At 36.0% G+C, this 17,574-nt stretch overlaps 1 protein-coding gene across 1 annotated transcript; it reads right to left on the reverse strand.

The window, feature by feature from the left end:
• Window positions 1-856: 856 nt before the first annotated feature.
• Window positions 857-12,407, reverse strand: fam83c (family with sequence similarity 83 member C). The gene is made up of 5 exons (XM_046855233.1): window positions 12,071-12,407; window positions 11,416-11,934; window positions 9,431-9,598; window positions 8,857-8,981; window positions 857-3,118 (listed from the first exon to the last, which is right to left on the reverse strand). The coding sequence occupies exons 2-5, from the start codon at window positions 11,902-11,904 to the stop codon at window positions 2,179-2,181; spliced, it is 1,722 nt and encodes a 573-aa protein (XP_046711189.1). The 5' UTR covers window positions 11,905-11,934; window positions 12,071-12,407; the 3' UTR covers window positions 857-2,178.
• Between the last annotated feature and the right edge of the window lie 5,167 nt (window positions 12,408-17,574).

The following is a 17,574-nucleotide window of genomic DNA, read 5'->3' on the forward strand; positions in this document are numbered from 1 at the left end:
CCCGTTGCTGTGTGAAGTGTAAAGGCCAATTCACAGGTATCTTCTTATCTCTTTTTCCTTATGGGTGGCTATAATGTAGCCCTATAGGTGTAATAAGAGTGTTGGAGATAGAGTTACTTCCTCTGATCCATCAGCACACTTACAGACAGGTTTCAGTGTTCAATTCTCTACAAAATCAATACAACTATGCAAGTGTATAGAAGATAGAGCTTAATTAAAAAAAATAACTGTTTTGCATATGCTTAAATTAAGTTATATTTACTGCAACACATTAATAAAACTTTCACATTCTTTCCAAAAGAGTAATCAAAATCCAAATTGTATAAAGAATTTAAAAAGTTTTGTCTTTAAGCAAGTTGCAGAAGTTTTGCGTATATGTGGACATTTAACTGCATACCTGGATCATTCCACAAGACCCACTGTTTCAGAGATGCTCTGATCCAGTCAATTAGAAATCACAAGTTATCCCTTAACAATTTTTTTCATTTCATATCTCAGTGGTTTTCACATTACAGCTGATAGGAGTTCACAATTATTTTAAACAGGAAACATTGCAGGGAAATAAAAACCCATTACTGAAGAGGCCTGACTTAATTGTATGTGAAACAAGGAAAAAGGTTACAGACATTCATAATTATTAAATAAGAATAGGGTTGATGACAAGCGCTTAGGCAGGCATGCTACTATGTGCAGAATGCAAGTTTTCTAGTCTGACTGGCATTCAACACATCACAGCAACAAGTGTCCACGTATTTGCCCTGCCACTTATGCATATAGACACACCTTCTTTGCTTTTCATGGGACAAATATTCAAATTTTCAAATATTTATTCTTGCATCAGGCATAACATTTTGAATATTATTTACACTACTTTTTTATTTACCTGACATAGTAAGAACATAAAAGACCAGAAATACTTTTGTACAATACTTGTAGTCTTACTGTGCTCACAGAGAATTCAAATCAAAATTCAATAAACAATTATCAATGCAAATGAGACAACTGACAATCTTTTAAACTTTGGACAAAAGAAGGATAGTATAACTCCTCACCCAATACACAAAAGCATACCAAGCTAAAATAAAAAGGGTCAAACTCTGCATTAGTATTTTTGCAAATTTTTCAAGAAAGAGTTTTTGTGAAAACCAGTAGCAGAATGGTTAAAACCAAGAACAAAACAATGCAAATTAACATCTTCCTGCTGACTCACTTCTGGTATTTCCAGTGTAGGCACACCATCAGCATGGTCAAATTAGTATTGTGAGTCACAATGTACATGATGTTTTATTCACACTATTATTAACAGGGTTTATTTTATTGACTTGCTTCAACCTCACATAAATAACTAAAGACATTCATACTCTCACTTAAACTGATCTTTACAGCAGTATTGTTACATATTTACCATATACTTTAACCTTCAGCAAACGCTCATTTATGCGGTTATTTACAATCAGCCAATAATGTTTTAGCAGCACAATGCATAAAATCATGCAAGTAAATGAGCTTCAGTTAATGTTCACATCATCCAGCAAACGAGGAACATGCGTGATCTCTGTTGTTATAAACATTGCATCGTTGTTTGTGCCAGAGGGCTGGATTGAGATTTTCACACACAACAGTCTGTAGACTTTACATAAAATGATGTGAAAAAGAAAAAAAAAACTGTTTGAGTGACAGTATAATGTAATGGCAGACGTGTGAATGACTAGTTTCTTAAAAGTCAAAGAATGTCACAGTATAAAAACACATGGACATCTGGAAGACTACAAACTTAGGAATGCAAAATCTCAAATAAAGAAAAAACTGTTCCACCTAAGAGATTAATACCATGTTGCTACCACCATTCTTGCTTACCACAAGAAGTACAAGTGGTATTGTTGAAGCAACACCAATTTTAAAAAATGTGCCAATCAAGCAATGCTATACACCAAAATCATATACATATAGACTTTACACAGTACTAACTGTAAATCGTGAACTTGGTAGAAAAAAACAGTCACAAAATTTACAGTCTGTCAACTGACAGTTTTTATATTTTTCCTTGTGTAACAAAAAAAAACACACACAATACCACATTCCAGTACAATTTAAGCCTGCAGAAAAATGTCTTGCCCAGGAGTAAAAGTAAACCAACTAGTGACACCAGGTGTGATTTAAAAAAAAGAAAAAAAAAGGTCAATTGTTCTTTAGTTCAAAACGGCTGTAAATCTGCTTTGATTTCAACTGGTTGTAGTGGTTGACCAGGTCTAATTTGCTGTGGCCCAAAGTCATGCGTTTCTCATCTCCACGTGTGATTCGGCCATCGTGGCCTGCTCGTTCCTTGGGTAAAGGCGCTGGTGGAGGAGGACTTTGACTACTTTCTGGCTCATTTTGTGAGAGATCAGGACCACCAAAACCTGTAACATATGGAGGTGGCCTATATAATAAATAGGGGTCCTTTTCTTTGGATGATGAGGAGAAGAGGTTGAATTTGTTAAAAAAAGGATTGGTAGGACTACGCACTTTGGGTGTTCTGCTCTCCATTAAAGGTGTTGGTTGTGATTTGGCAGCAGTTTGGAAAGAGGTTTTATGTTCATAAAGGTCCATGGCTTGAAATTTGGACGTTGGCCCTGTGAGGTTGGTTTGAAACGCACCTGGTTTGGCCCTTTCTGCTCCCGATGATGAATATTCCCCTACTGGATTCTGCAGGGAATCATTGTGGGATCCTCTGCCAATGTGACTTCCTTGAGGCTTCTGAAGTCCTGCTTTTGAAACACCTCGCTTCTCTGAACTCTTGATTGTGCCAGTGTCCTTTTTGTCATGGGTAACCTTGTAGACTGTAGGGGTTAAACCTGGAGCTGCTTTAATGCTGGAGACACTATTGCTAGACTGGCTACTGGAGTTTTCTGAGAAAGTCCTCTCTCTCTCTCTAACTCCTCTGTCTTGGAATAAATCCATGTTGGTCACCATTTTGTAATTGTAGTAAGGAAGGCCTTCCTCATCGGGGTTATGAAACCGCTCGATGATTTGCGAGTCTGCATAGAGGCAACGGAATTCCCTATCAAAGCTTTCAGCAATGCGTCCTGAAAAGTGCAAAATCATGTTGCTGTGCACCTGAGCAGATAGCCATGTAAAACTGGAAGAGAAGAATGTAACATTAGAATAACAAGAATGATTTGTTTAACAAAATGCAATGTAAGCAATGTCAACCCAAATGGCATACTGAACAGTATAAACAAACTAAAACTATATTAAATTTAACAAATTAAATTTTGTGCCTACATTCCCTGGCCAAACTCCTTTTGTGTCACCATGCACTGTAACTTATATATAATAGATCCTGGTATTTGGAACTATTCATTTCCCCATCTATCTTGACAAGTGCCCCTGGCCCAGATGAAGTGAAGCAGCTTTTAGTTTTAACTTGAATCTATTCTCTCTGGTAAGGTAGGATTCTGACTTTTGTATATTATCCGCTTAACTCAGTTGATTCTAGAGTTGATATTGTTATATTAAATAGCATTGTTCTATAGTGTTGGTCTGTGCTTATAAGATCTCTAAGGTGATTCATCAAGGGTAGTTTCAGTCTCACTTAAGGTATAAATTGTGGGCAGGGCTTAGTTATATTAAAGGTTCTCCTGCCCAGGCCAGTAATATTTAAGTGTCTATATTAGTACTGATCTTGAACTCTCCTCCACAGAATAGAGGTCACACTGCCAGTAACCTCATCTACCCTCCTCTGATGTCTCAATCTCAAACAGCAGTGATAGGTGGGCTCTAATTGGCAATCTACTCTAAGGAAAGCTGACTTTAACTTCCATTTATGCCTTCGAGTTACTGAGACCTGGATATCCCCACAGAACACTGCTACACTAGCTGCCCTATCTTCTGCCTATGCATTCTCTCACTTGCCAAGAGGAACAGGTATAGGTGGTGGTACCGGTTTACTGTTGTCACAAAGATGGCATTTCACAGCTTTCCATTTGTCTCATCTAACCCTTTTTTTTTTTTTTTTTTTTTAACACACATTCCATGCAGTTTCAGTTACGGTCCTCATTGGAGACTTCCTAGAAGATATGGACTCACTCCTCATCACTTTCCGTTCTGACAGCTCTTGGTGACCTCATATCTGCCAATCTTCAGTCATCTTGCTTTTTGACTCTTCTGAATTACTTCTCCCTGACATTCAACAGCTGCCCTCTAACACACAAGGGAGAATATGTCCTGGTTTTTACTCGCGCTACCCCAGCTACATTAATGACTGCTACCCCAATTCACATTTCTGATCATTACCTGGTTTCCTTTATAATTGTTCCCCCTATCCTACCTGAAAACTATTTCCAACAACAATTTTATGAGAATTTCATTGTACCCTCTACTCCATCTCTCCCACCTCTGTAGTTTCCTGTACTCTTTTATCTCTTACTGACTACTTTTCCTCCCTAACCTTAGGCTCTGACACTTTCCTCTTCTCTCTTTCCTTAACCATGAACCTCCTCTGTCCTCTGACTAGAAGTGCTGTGCAGCAATTAGCGAGAACTTAAATCAGCAGAGAGAATGTGGAAAAAAATCATAACTCGACCTCACTTATTACCATGCACTCCTGACCAAATTCTCTTCTACAAGGAAAAGCTTGAGGCATCTACTGAAGACTTTGCCTCCTTCTTTGATAAGAAGATTGAGAAAATCTGCCAGACCTTCACTTCAACCTGGCATTGCCTAGATTACACAGCCAGGTACCCCACTATGTTGTCAAATTAGCATCAGACGATATCCAAGTCATCCAATCTTGCAATCCCACCACCTGCCCACTGGATCCTATCGCTTTAACTATGCTCCAGACCATCTCACAAGAAATCCTGCCGTACATCACCACAATCATCAATGGGTCCTGAGCAACTGGCCATGTGTCAACTATTTTCAACTTGAAAAAAAAACTTGAAGAAACTTGCTCTGGATCCATCGGACATTAACAACTACAGACCGGGATCACTTCTCTCCTCTCTTTCGAAAGAACATTTTTAACCAACTGTCTGTCTATCTCTCGCAGAGGGGCCTCCAAGACCCCAACGAGTCTGGCTTCAGAGTGGCACATTCCACAGAGATGGCCATTTTGGCTGTCATTAAGAAACTACATGCTGCTAGATCAGCCAAGCGGTCATCTGTCTTAATCCTACTCGACCTTTCATCAGCCTTCGACACAGTCAACAATAAGTCTTTCTTGTCTACCCTCAGGAGCCTAGAAATTCATGGAGCAGAATAGGAATAGTGTGTATCCTACCTGGAAGGTCACACAAACCAGGACATTCCACTGGTGTCCCACAAGCCTCAGTACTTGGTCCTCTCCTTTTCTCTCTCTACACTCACTCTTTTGGTGAAGTTATATCCTCACATGGGTTTTCTTATCATCGCTATGCTGATGACAACTCATCTTCTCCTACCCTCCCTCAAATACCACAGCTTCTGTTCAGATCTCAGCATGCCTGGCAGACATATCATCGTGGATGAGTCCCACTGCTCGCAACCTTGGGGGGTTACCATGGACAATCAACTGTATTTTTCCTCACGTGCTGCTAATGTGACTGGCTCTTGTCAGTTTCTTCTCTAGAACATAAGAAGGATTCGACCATTTCTATTCACACAGGCTGTTCAGGTGCTTGTTCAGTCTCGAAATGACGAGACTGGACTACTGCAACTCTCTGCTGGCAGGTCTACCGCTGAAGATGATTCGACCAATGCAAATGATCCAAAATACATCTGCACGACTTGTGTTCAATCTGTCCAAGTTCTCCCACACCACCAATTTATTCATTGATAGAGACTGGAAGAAAATTTTGTGTATGTGTTTCTGGTCAGCATTTATTTTAAGGAGTAAAACACTAAAGCTGTAATAGAGACACTTCAATATAGTCATTGCAGTCAATCAAGGTAGACTTTAACCTGCGGTCATGCTCACAGTGAGCTTAAGTAAACTTAGTGTATTTAGTGTTACATAATGTTTATAATAATATGATGTTTGAATACAGACATCAGAATGTTATATTCAATAAAGCCAAGCTCTGCTTTTCTGGTGATTTAATATGTCACAAATCATTTTTTTTGTTTTTATTTTAATAGGAGGGGAAAAAAAAAAAAAAAAACCACAAAGATTTTTTGAGAATGACTGATTTTTCTCTGAGCATATTTCCTCTACATGTCATTTAGAAGAAAAAGTAACACATTCTACAGAAAATTAAACGGAAAAAACACTAAACCAAAAACAATAAAAGCCAGGCTTAAAGCAATCAGAATGTCATGCTAACCAAAACCACAGCGGTGTGTGCAAAATGTCTTTTTACCATGGAAGAACTGATTTCTCACAAAGTGAATTTCTCACTTTTATCATGAAACCTTCTATCAATACCTGGCACCATAAAAATATTCTTATGAGGAGGGTTTTTGCTCTTCTTTCTCTGGCTTTTGTCACACAAAAAACAACACTAGCCATTTAAACTCATGTAATATTGTAGGTATTGTATGCATGTTATTAGCATATGGCAATATTCGCTCTACTTTTAACAGTATCCTTCTATTGCCTCAACAAACTTCCTGTTAATGCATTGTGTTGTGTCTGTTTGCACTGCCTTGATGTGTTTCATGTTACTCTACTGCCATTGTTAAACAGTGAGCAAGCATTTCATTATGCTCTACTTTATAGATAATACAAGAACTGAACTAAAAATACCAGTAGTGATTCAGCTTTTACTTTTTAGCTATACTTTTTATGGTGACATCATGGTGCCTGGCATTAGCTTTGCTCCAAATGACATTTTCTTTATTAGATATAATCTTATTGCAAATTTCATTCATTCTAGACTTTGGTGCCACACAAGCCCATAAGATCTTATCGCTTTTTTTATAACTACTTTTTTAGTTGTTTAACAAAGCATAAACCTACTCTAGAGAAATACACACCCCACTTTACTTTTTCCTCATTGAAAATAGCATTTAAAATTTCTATAATTTTATCAGTATTCAATTCTCACTACTAGCAGCCTCCATACTTTGTGGGCTATTATTTAAAGTTTTTTTTTTTTTTTTACCTCTCTTATTAATAAGCCTCACCCATTATGTAAACTTTTTTTTTTTACTCAACCACTAAACCATAAGCGTAATGCTAACATTAATAACACTTCGTCAGTGATCGAAACAACACCCTTCAGTTTTCCAGACACTGCATAAACTCTACCTATACCACTATGTCATATCCTCATAACATTAAAAAGCCACAGACTATAACAAATGACACAATTTAAAGGGTATTGTTTGCTGAAGCACAGTGATAAATAATAATAAAAAAAATGCTAAATTACTAATTACGGTATTATTAACTACAGTAAAAGGCTTTTAATATCGTCCTCATCCTTCACATTATGCTGACCAATATTCAAAACATACAGAACTTTTAATATCCTTATAGAAATGGTTTAGACAGCTGTATCATGTCTATGTTTATTCAGTTTCACTTTATCCTGATCAGGACCTTGTGGCTCTGAAGGCTACCTCAGAAAAACAGGGTGTGTGGTGGGAATACACCTTAATGGGCTTATGGCACAATTGACAAATAGGTTGTAACGTATGGCACAAGTGACACACACAGCTGAAATGTAGACCACTTAATCCCCCTATTAGCATGTTGTTGAGAGGTAGAAAGAAACCAACATAAAACCTAGGTATCTGGATGATGGCATCTCTTGATGTCAACAAACCGGTTGCAATTGGAATTTCTCATTTATACATAAAATTAATTTTATACATAAAATTTTATTCAGTATCATATACAGTTATAGGAAAGAGCAAATATAACCTCCTTCAGTTCTATAATTGTGTATCAATAAATATAACATAATTGCAAATAATTTATTATCAGGGCCTAAACAACGTCAACTGTAGTTATGTGGTCCGGACGTAGGACTGAAAACAAAGAAATAACATCAGGTGATCAAAAAACCCTACAGATTTCAACATGTAGCAATACAGAAACCAGTTAAAAAAATAAACACACCCTGTAATTCGGGAACATTGAGAACCACCTTTAGCAACAATAAATGTAAATAAACTCAACAGAAGCGGAAGTTTATCATCCATTTACTGAAACCATATTTTATTCAGTTATTCATGCCCCCCAAAAAAAAAAAAACTTCCCAAAAATAGAATAAAAAAAAAGGTGTCCTTTTTTCCTTTCGACTGTATGAGGGAATGTTTCTAGAGCTGTTCAAAATACGCAAGAACATGAATAAAAATGAGAAAATAAATTTGATCATAATGCCTGAGAAAGAGAACTATTTTAAAATGTTGCATTTTAGTGTCTTAGTATTATTTTTGGTAACACAATACCTGGGGTCAGTATCAAAGTCACAATTATTGTATAGTGACAACAATGACAAACAGAAATAATGCCTCAGTAGGCTGCTGTTGCACACTGGACCTGGGAGTTGCCAAATCGTCATCTTTTCATTGCTAAGCTCTTAAATCCACACATGCTTGCTACGTCAAAGTAAAGTTCTGCTCACACCCCTTCATTTCCTAAAGGAGCTTTGTCATGTTTCTAAAATCAAACTAGTAGCAATCTGAACTGAATGGTGATATATTTATTTAGGATATATTTATAACCCTGACTTCACAGTGCCAGATCTTTTCTATGAGGAATTTTAGGCTGCTCTGCCTTAAAATACGTTATAGATCATAATACTTGATGGTACTGATAAAGCAAAGCTTTATTCATGATTCCACAATCCGCAATTATATAATTCTCGGTATAACTGTATTTTCATGTTAAAGAGATGCAATAGAATTAAAGTGAACATAAATGTATCTTGAGTGGTAAAGTCTTACCTGTACGATCCAGCTAGTACTTCCTCGCAGTCAATTATCATGAACTTTTCCTGCACCTCTCCTGTAAATTTCTTCCCACTTTTGGTACAATATGTGTCTCCACATACACTCCTTATCCGCATATTCTGAAGGATTTAATTACATTATGTTAGTTCTCCATGTTTATTAATATTATTGATTTTTTTGTTTATTATTATTATTATTTTTTATATCATAAAGAATACTGCATTAAATCTACCACCAAAGATCACACTGGGTCTCTAAAGCAGGGTGCATTACCTAAGACCTATTACAATAGACATGCTGGAAATCTTTTTACATCATGCTGTTTGATGTATTGTTCTCATTAAAGACTTTGACTGATGTCAATATATAATATATTTCCAACAAAAATGCATCCTTTCATTTATTCTTCTCCACTTCTGCGGAATAGAACAACCAACTCGTGTAATATTTACTAAATAAGACTGTGCTCACAAATATTTGTGTACAGAATGAGTGTGCAAATAAAAGTAAAATACACATTCAAAGAATACATTTCAATTTCGATTCCATTGCTAAAGCCATGACTTACATTTAAGTGTGAGTGCTGAATGTCTAGCGTATTGCACATGTCAGTGAAATAACTGAGATTCTTCTCATCAAGCAGAATATACACAGGAACCTTGCGCTTGAGAGAAGCCTCAAGCAAGTCACAAAACAAGTCCACGTCTGTGAAAATATCCATGACCAAGGCAATGACCTGCAAACACAAAGAAAATATGGGGCACACCATAATAAATACTGTATTACTTAATGTTTGACAGCTCTTCTCTAAGGACCTATCATGAATCAGTTTGCGCTAACAAAATGCATGGACTAACCCAGAATATGAAAATGAATTTGAATGAGATTTGTAAGTAATATATGCAGATAAAACCACCTATGTAGTTAGCTATGACAGATAGATTTAAAAAGCTAGACAGCTTAACTGTTCCCTTAAGCAAATAGTTTTGTTGCAAGAAAAACATTTCAACAATGAACAGAGAACACAAATGACAGTATCCATACATAGAATACTAATGAACTCAGATTAAAAAGAATGCAAAGTAGTGACACAAATAAGTACAGTGGAACCTTGATACAAAACAGAGTTTATACTAAGAAATTACATACATTTTTTTTAAACTATTATAGTATTATTAATTTAAAGTAGTAAATAAAACATTTATGACAAGTAATTCACAATTTTTGTTGGGTTTACAGTACAGTACAATTCCCCTTGAAAAAGGAAAGAGTCAAAACCTTGCAATTTTTGTGTTACTCGTGAGGGGTCATTGAACGTAACCCCCGCGAGTATCGAGGTTGCACTGTACTGGGAAGATACTACAATAAAACTAATACCAATTGAAATTTTAATGACCTTCTAATATTAATATAGAATTGTACATGAAATAAAGAAGCAATTTATACTGTGGGAAAACAGCATGTTGTCACAAACAAGGTGACCCAAATCATACATCGACGAACTCAAAAATTGCAATACTGTAAGACTTTAACATTTGTTTCACAAACACAATAATTACTGTAAGCTCTACTATTTAAATTGTATTTATTTTAATGAGCATGATTGTTTTATGGATATCACTTTACTTAGCTGGAAGTAGTTAATTATTCCGGTAAACAAAGTCATAAAGTGAAGGGGGTTATGACGTTAGACTTATGATCAGAAGGTCCTGAGTTCAAATCCCACCACCACTAAACTACTCAGCACGCCCTTATGTCAGTCTGGATAAGGGCGTCTGCTAAATGCCGTAAATGTAATTTTAAAGACGTACTGTGCACAGGTTTAAGGGGCAATAAACAATTTCCTGGGTGTGACTAGAACGAAAGAAGTAAATGCCATACCAAAAAATTGACGTCTCCACTATATTTTGTATTTATTGATTGATTCTATTTATCTGTCATACTTAATTTCCACCTGTAGTTATAGACAGTTAAGTAGATGGTGTGCACTTGTGACAAGTTTTCATTATAAGATCACGTCATTGTAAATATTGATTTTAAATTCTAATAAAACATAGCTAAACATCTGGGGGATGATCTGGGAAGAGGAATATTGTGTGTGTGTGTGTGTGTGTGTGTGTATATATATTTATATTTATATATATATATATATATATATATATATATATGTGTGTGTGTGTGTGTGTGTGTGTGATACACTAGCATGTGTTTATAACAGGGCAGCAAGGCAAGTTGCCGCATGTGAAACTTTCTGCAGACTTGCATGTGTGTGTATATAGCTCAAGGCCAACTTAGAATAGATTTCTCTTTTCTATTCAATGTAAAAATTAAAGTATACAATTATTTGTAAACGTAAACATAAAATTGACCTTAAAACAACGCAAAACAACTAACAGCTGATGGAGGTTTGAAGAGTGAGCTGCACTACTAGTGTGACAGCTGTATTAAACTTAATATTCGTATTATTTGTAAGAATTTACATCCTACTCCTTTTTACCAGAACATTTCATTCACTAGTGAGGACGCGTAATGTCTTCCCATTGTGTCTCTTACCTTCTTAGCTTTACTGATCAGCGATCGGACCACATCTTTGACATTGTGCGACTTGTCTCTTTGGAAGTAGATCTTAGTCTCGCAGGGCCCGTGGCGGTTGGGCACTTCGGGCCAGCCGAGCGCCAGCATGGGCGGCTCTTCATCTGACATCATGGGGAAATAAGTTCCCGAAGTGAGCTCTGACACCGCGTCTCCTTCTCCAAAGTCTCCTACTCCGTTTGTGCCATTCTCGGGATTCTCGGTCTTTGCCTCATTCTCGGTAATATAGCGGATTTCCATCGAGGAGAGAAAGTTGAGCTCTTTCTCATCAGTCAGAACGCGTCGGTATTCCTTCTCTCCTGACTCGAGAAGCGCATCCGTGGCGAGACGCGCGGCTTCGTTGTGGCTCAGTTCTAACGTGGAAGTGGGCCGCCATGGGTTCTTTACCTCCTCCACCCGCGTCGCGAGCTTCCCCAGAGCTTTGCGCCCGCTGCTTAATGGGTTTAACATCGCGCTGGTGCCCCGCAAAGCTGCTCTCGTCTTGTGAGGTTTTTTATACAAACACACACTACTAGTGATCAGTTGGTTGAAAGTCGGGTGAGCTTGCGCCCAGCCATGGTACAGTATACTAAGTGCTTACTTAATTTCTGTTTCCCGATGTTGACTCTTCACTCACCTTGTTTTTTTTTACCTGTCGAGTTAGATATGCGCTGGATCCACCTACTGGTCACGTGACCCAGAAAGGTAGCAGCCAGACAGACATGCGCTCTTGGGAGCTCGTCCCTCCAAACAAAACGCCCAGAAAACAAGCAGACAATTACCGAAAGCTCAACCGTCACACAATCAGAACACACACTCACTGTTGTGTGTATGTGTGTGTTCGTAATTACCATATGTTTTTCGCACAGCTTGAATTATAGGTCACGTGACGCGGAAGCACAACCTTTTTAATCAGTTGAACAAGTGTTGAGTGTTGGAACCGGCTGTTCGTATCGGTCCCCTGGCCGGTGCGCTTGGCGCATGCGCGCACGAGCGCACGGGTCACGACTCGCGACTCGTCACGTGTTACAAAACTTAACTTAAGCGTGTAAGGTGCAACGCGATGCAAATCCTATATCATAAGCGTTTATAATGACATGGTGATATACTTACTATGGAGTATTATTTCCGATTTTGTATTGTCTGTAAAGTAGCTACTCTCCAGTCTTTTTGTTATGTCAGTAATTACAAGATATCAAACTACAAGTTAAGCTATCCAATTTCCATAACGCTTTCCATCCCTATCTTTTGTAAAAAATAATGATAATCAGTATTAAAAAAAAAAAAAAAGTTACATTATATTATATATTGCAATCTTGATGTCAAGTTTTCATTAGTTCAGTAAATGTTTTTTTTCTGTATTAATTGATCACAGGCATTTCAGGAAAACGATCACTACTGCACAGGGCCCTGTACAAACTTATGTATGTATGTAAGTATGTATGTATGCATTTATTTATTTATGTCGATTATATAATGTATAAACATTAATGTAAGTATAAATTGAAAGTCTTTGCTAAATTTGCCCATATAAAAATTTTTCAGATCAAAACTGGTTATTGTTTGAACACCTTTAACCTGGTCATTTTACATCATCAACATTAACTCAAATATGTTTGATAATTATACATGATTCTTAACCATTTCTAATTTCTTAAAAAATTCCTGAAATAAATACACACAGGTATACACTCAGTTTAAAAGGACAAGCAATACAAAGACCCATAACAATAAAACACTGACATATGAAGAAAGCTGTAGAAAACAGATATATAACATTTTCATTACATTTAAAATCCACCCTTTAAAATTCTAGTCTGTCAAAGTTCCCCAAACAAAATCATCATTTTTTTTGTTTACACAACTACAAGTCAGTATACTGGAAGAAGCCACTGAAACTGAAATTAACGTTTAAACCACTGTCATGCAGATTTTAGGTACATGCCTAAACAAATTGAATTGAAATGAATTCATGTCTGTCAAATACAGAAGTGTTTGATTAAGGACTAGTAGTAAATAGATCTCTCCTTGCAATAGAAACTAAAACATTTTTGTAAAACCTGTAAAACATTAAATTTGCAAAAATAGTAATTTTGTGAATAAACTAACTTCCCTAAATGAACAATAACATTTGTGGCAAATATTTTAGATCTGGAAAATAGTATGTCCTCATTCAACTAAATACAATTTCACATAATACTCATTATAAATGTTTAGTTATCTGCCTTGTAGTCACCTCTACCCTGCTACAATGTCATTGTTATTATTAATTATCATATGACTGCTAAGTCAAGGTTTCCACAGGAAAAAGTTAAGGAACAAGGAACACAGTGGGGGCAGGGAGGCATAAGATTGAAGAGGATGTGCAGGATATTTTTGCTTCATCTGCAGACACAATCTGCCTTCATGTTTTAAATAATTCAAATGATGTAAATGATAATGTTCAAATGAATAGCAGTGCCTTTTGTCAGAGATATATACCCCTGAATCTACTGTTCTCTACAGTACCACATAAAGGTTTATCAGGGGAATATCACTGGGGCACAACAAAATACTAATTGAGCTTATGTCCCAGTAAAAAAGGGATGCTATACGTAATTACAGTTACAGTCAGTTACTACTTTAAACAGAGTTGTATGAAGTACCCCATTGCTGAGTATAATAAAAATGTGTGCGAATTAGAAGGTGGCTGCCAGAACACAGAGGGAGAGAGATGATATGTTTTATGTCCAACCACCTTTATGATGTAGGGCTTCCAATGAACAAGTCTTGTCCAGTTTCACACTGCAAAGATACTGAAGTGAAGTTACCCCAATGCTCACTCTGTAAAATTTGGCTGGCCATGTTTTTAATAATCTCTCTAATTACTTTACTCACAGTTTAAAAATATTGCTGTAAATTTTAGCTTGGTTGTTTCATTCTTGTACCTTCTAGGTACAATAGCTGATACCTATAGTATATATATATATATATATATATATATATATATATATATATATATATATATATATATATATATATACCTAATACCTAAGTACCAATAAGTGTAGAACTTTAAATACTACAAGCAGACTGTGAGAGTACCCTTACTTAATGGAATATCAAAAAGATGGGGTTATTTATATAGTTTTAATACATATATTCATATATACAGTACAGACCAAATGTTTGGACACACCTTCTCATTCAAAGAGTTTTCTTTATTTTCATGACTATGAAAATTGTAGAGTCACACTGAAGGCATCAAGGGCTATTTGACCAAGAAGGAGAGTGATGGGGTGCTGCGCCAGATGACCTGGCCTCCACAGTCACCGGACCTGAACCCAATCGAGATGGTTTAGGGGTGAGCTGGACCGCAGAGTGAAGGCAAAAGGGCCAACAAGTGCCAAGCATCTCTCGGGGAACTCCTTCAAGACTGTTGGAAGACCATTTCAGGTGACTACCTCTTGAAGCTCATCAAGAGAATGCCAAGAGTGTGCAAAGCAGTAATCAAAGCAAACGGTGGCTACTTTGAAGAACCTAGAATGACATTTTTCAGTTATTTTACACTTTTTTGTTATGTATATAATTCCATATATAATTCCACATGTGTTAATTCATAGTTTTGATGCCTTCAGTGTGAATCTACAATTTTCATAGTCATGAAAATAAAATGAATCTACTTCAAAGTAGAAGAAAGAGCTTGTTTGAATTAAATATGATCAAATCGTCCTCTAAAACTCTACAATGAAACAAATGACGCAAAAACAATATAGTTTTAATATTTTATTTACAGAGAATTATTAGTTTCCAATTAAAATTTGTAACAATGGACATCACAAAGCAGCTTTACAGAAATATTTTGAATGGATTTCTGAACAGTGTTTTTTGTTGGATGACCAGTCTTTCGGATTGTTACAGTTGTGCTGAATTTCCTCTATTTCTATTTAATCTGCCTCACAGATTAAAAAGTTTTCCGGGCTGGTTTCAGGTGTGATGGTCAGAGTATTTATAATGGTACTCTAGGTTTTTGACAGAAATCTTTTTCTGAATGTATCTAATTTATTATCAATAGATATGTATAATGTTCTAAAAAAGGCATATTACATCTTCACTTACCAGGTGAATACATAGCATACATTCATCAAAAAGTATCACTGTACAATATAATGTATATGTATGTCAATAATAAAATGAAGACTAATACTAAATCAAAGATAGAAGTATTACTATTTATGTAATTACAATGTTTTATTTGTTCAAAGCAAATTATTCCTTTGCCCAGGGTTCCTGGAATGAGGTCCAAATTAACTGCCACACGGAAACGGAAAGTGATTGAGCAGGAATGTTTTTTAATACAGGTTAGGATCTCATGATTCATAATCATTCACCTGACAGGGTTTTTTTTTTTTATCTTGGTCGCAATAAAATGTACTTATATGTTCATTTTATGTTAGCATTAGTTGATTGCACTCAAGAAGTGATCATCTTAACACAGATATTCTATAAATCTCTTAATTACTTTTCAAACCAGTCTACGCACAGGCTCTGTGATTCTACATGTGAAACAGCTTTATAAATGGAAACCGTCTCATTTGAATAGTAAATAAGGCTATGGTTGACATTATCAGGATAGAGTTGTAAAAACCTGACACACCTGAATGACTGGTCCTAGTACAGGGAACACTTGAAAGTGTAGTTACACTGTATTTAAATGCATTTGCCAAAGCACATGACAACTGACACAGAACAAACAAACTAGGCTTCTGTCAGAAAACACAAAGAAATGTATTAATAATAGTTTTTCTTATTAAAACACTTTTTAAAAATTTATCTTACTTGATTTTGCATTATTTGGTAAACAATTTTATTATTATTTTTTTTGTTGGAATAAGCCAAATATCTGATGTAAGCAGAAGTCAGCATTAATGTCTGTCTTTGACTTTAAGGAAGTGCTTCATTCTTTGTGGTTGTTTTGTTTTGCTGTTGCCCTTTTTAGCTCTTCCCTTCTCTCTTTGTCAAACAGTTTCCTTTCTGTAGTCTGTTTAGTGATTAATACCAGAGACACCCCCTTTGTGCTGTGGTGAACAGACCACTTTTTATGTGATTTGAATTCTAATGTGGGATTGTGGGATGTAAAGTCATTCAGCATTCATTTGATGACTGGTCAGTTAAGAGTTAGTAGAATGGCTTCCCTATAATGTGTGAGTCTGGACTGAATGATAAGAAAGGGCAAGATTCAAATAAAGTATTCAAAACTCAGAGAGCAAATTCTTTAAAAGTCAATGGGATTATGGTTGAAAGACTGTGATGAAATGACTCAAAAGTTGATCCCATGGTATATCCTCTATTGTTCTCAAAAACAAAATCCTAAAAGGTCATTAGGGACTATACTGATACAAATTTTAAAAATTTCAGAGGAATATTATTATTACATCTGATGGGTGTCTATAATTGGCGCTGTCTGAAGACCCGATGGGACATTTTTTTTTTTAACAGTGGTGGATAGTAAGGAAGTAAATGTAATTAGTTGCTGTGCTTAAGTAGCTTTTTCACGTATCTTTAAAGAAAGTATTTCCATTTGGGAAGACTTTTATTTTAACTTCACTACATTTCAAAGTCAAATATCGTACTTTTTACTCAGCTTCATTTTGCAAATCAGTCTTTTCTTGTGGATAAAAACTTGAACTTGTTGAACTGTTGAACTGCACTGTCTTATATGCAGCAGTATTATTATTTAATACTTTAATATATTTTGCAGTTTATTATTACTTATTATATCATATATCATATGATATGATATCATATATCATATCATATCATATCATATCATATCATATCATATCATATCATATCATATCATATCATATAGGGCTACGTGGTAATAGGAACCATAGCATATGAGGTTTGCTTGCATGCAGTAATGTGGATACTATGGAGAATGTCTGCCAAATATCTTAGAAGAGAATTCTCTTGAATGTAAATGTCTCTGTGTGCAGTTTACATGTCATGAGGTTACTTTAGTGTTTTCCCCTACCTCGGAAACACATGCAGGAAGGTAAAATGTTGGGGTGTTCCTGGTACTAACAATGCTGCATGGGAACAAATGCTAACCTGTCCAGACTGAATTGCTGAAAAAGCTAATTCTGACTATAATAGAAA

The sequence above is a fragment of the Silurus meridionalis genome, chromosome 1 (assembly GCF_014805685.1).
Source record: "Silurus meridionalis isolate SWU-2019-XX chromosome 1, ASM1480568v1, whole genome shotgun sequence".
Taxonomy (NCBI): Eukaryota; Metazoa; Chordata; class Actinopteri; order Siluriformes; family Siluridae; genus Silurus; species Silurus meridionalis.

What these genes read in the sequence shown, in the direction of transcription:
- fam83c (XM_046855233.1), bottom strand. Translation starts at nt 11,904, where the DNA reads ATGTTAAACCCATTAAGCAGCGGGCGCAAAGCTCTGGGGAAGCTCGCG. An exon ending in TGATCAGTAAAGCTAAGAAG is followed by an intron (nt 9,599 to 11,415) that starts GTAAGAGACACA and finishes TTGTGTTTGCAG; the next exon opens with GTCATTGCCTTGGTCATGGA. An exon ending in TTCAGCACTCACACTTAAAT is followed by an intron (nt 8,982 to 9,430) that starts GTAAGTCATGGC and finishes TAAATCCTTCAG; the next exon opens with AATATGCGGATAAGGAGTGT.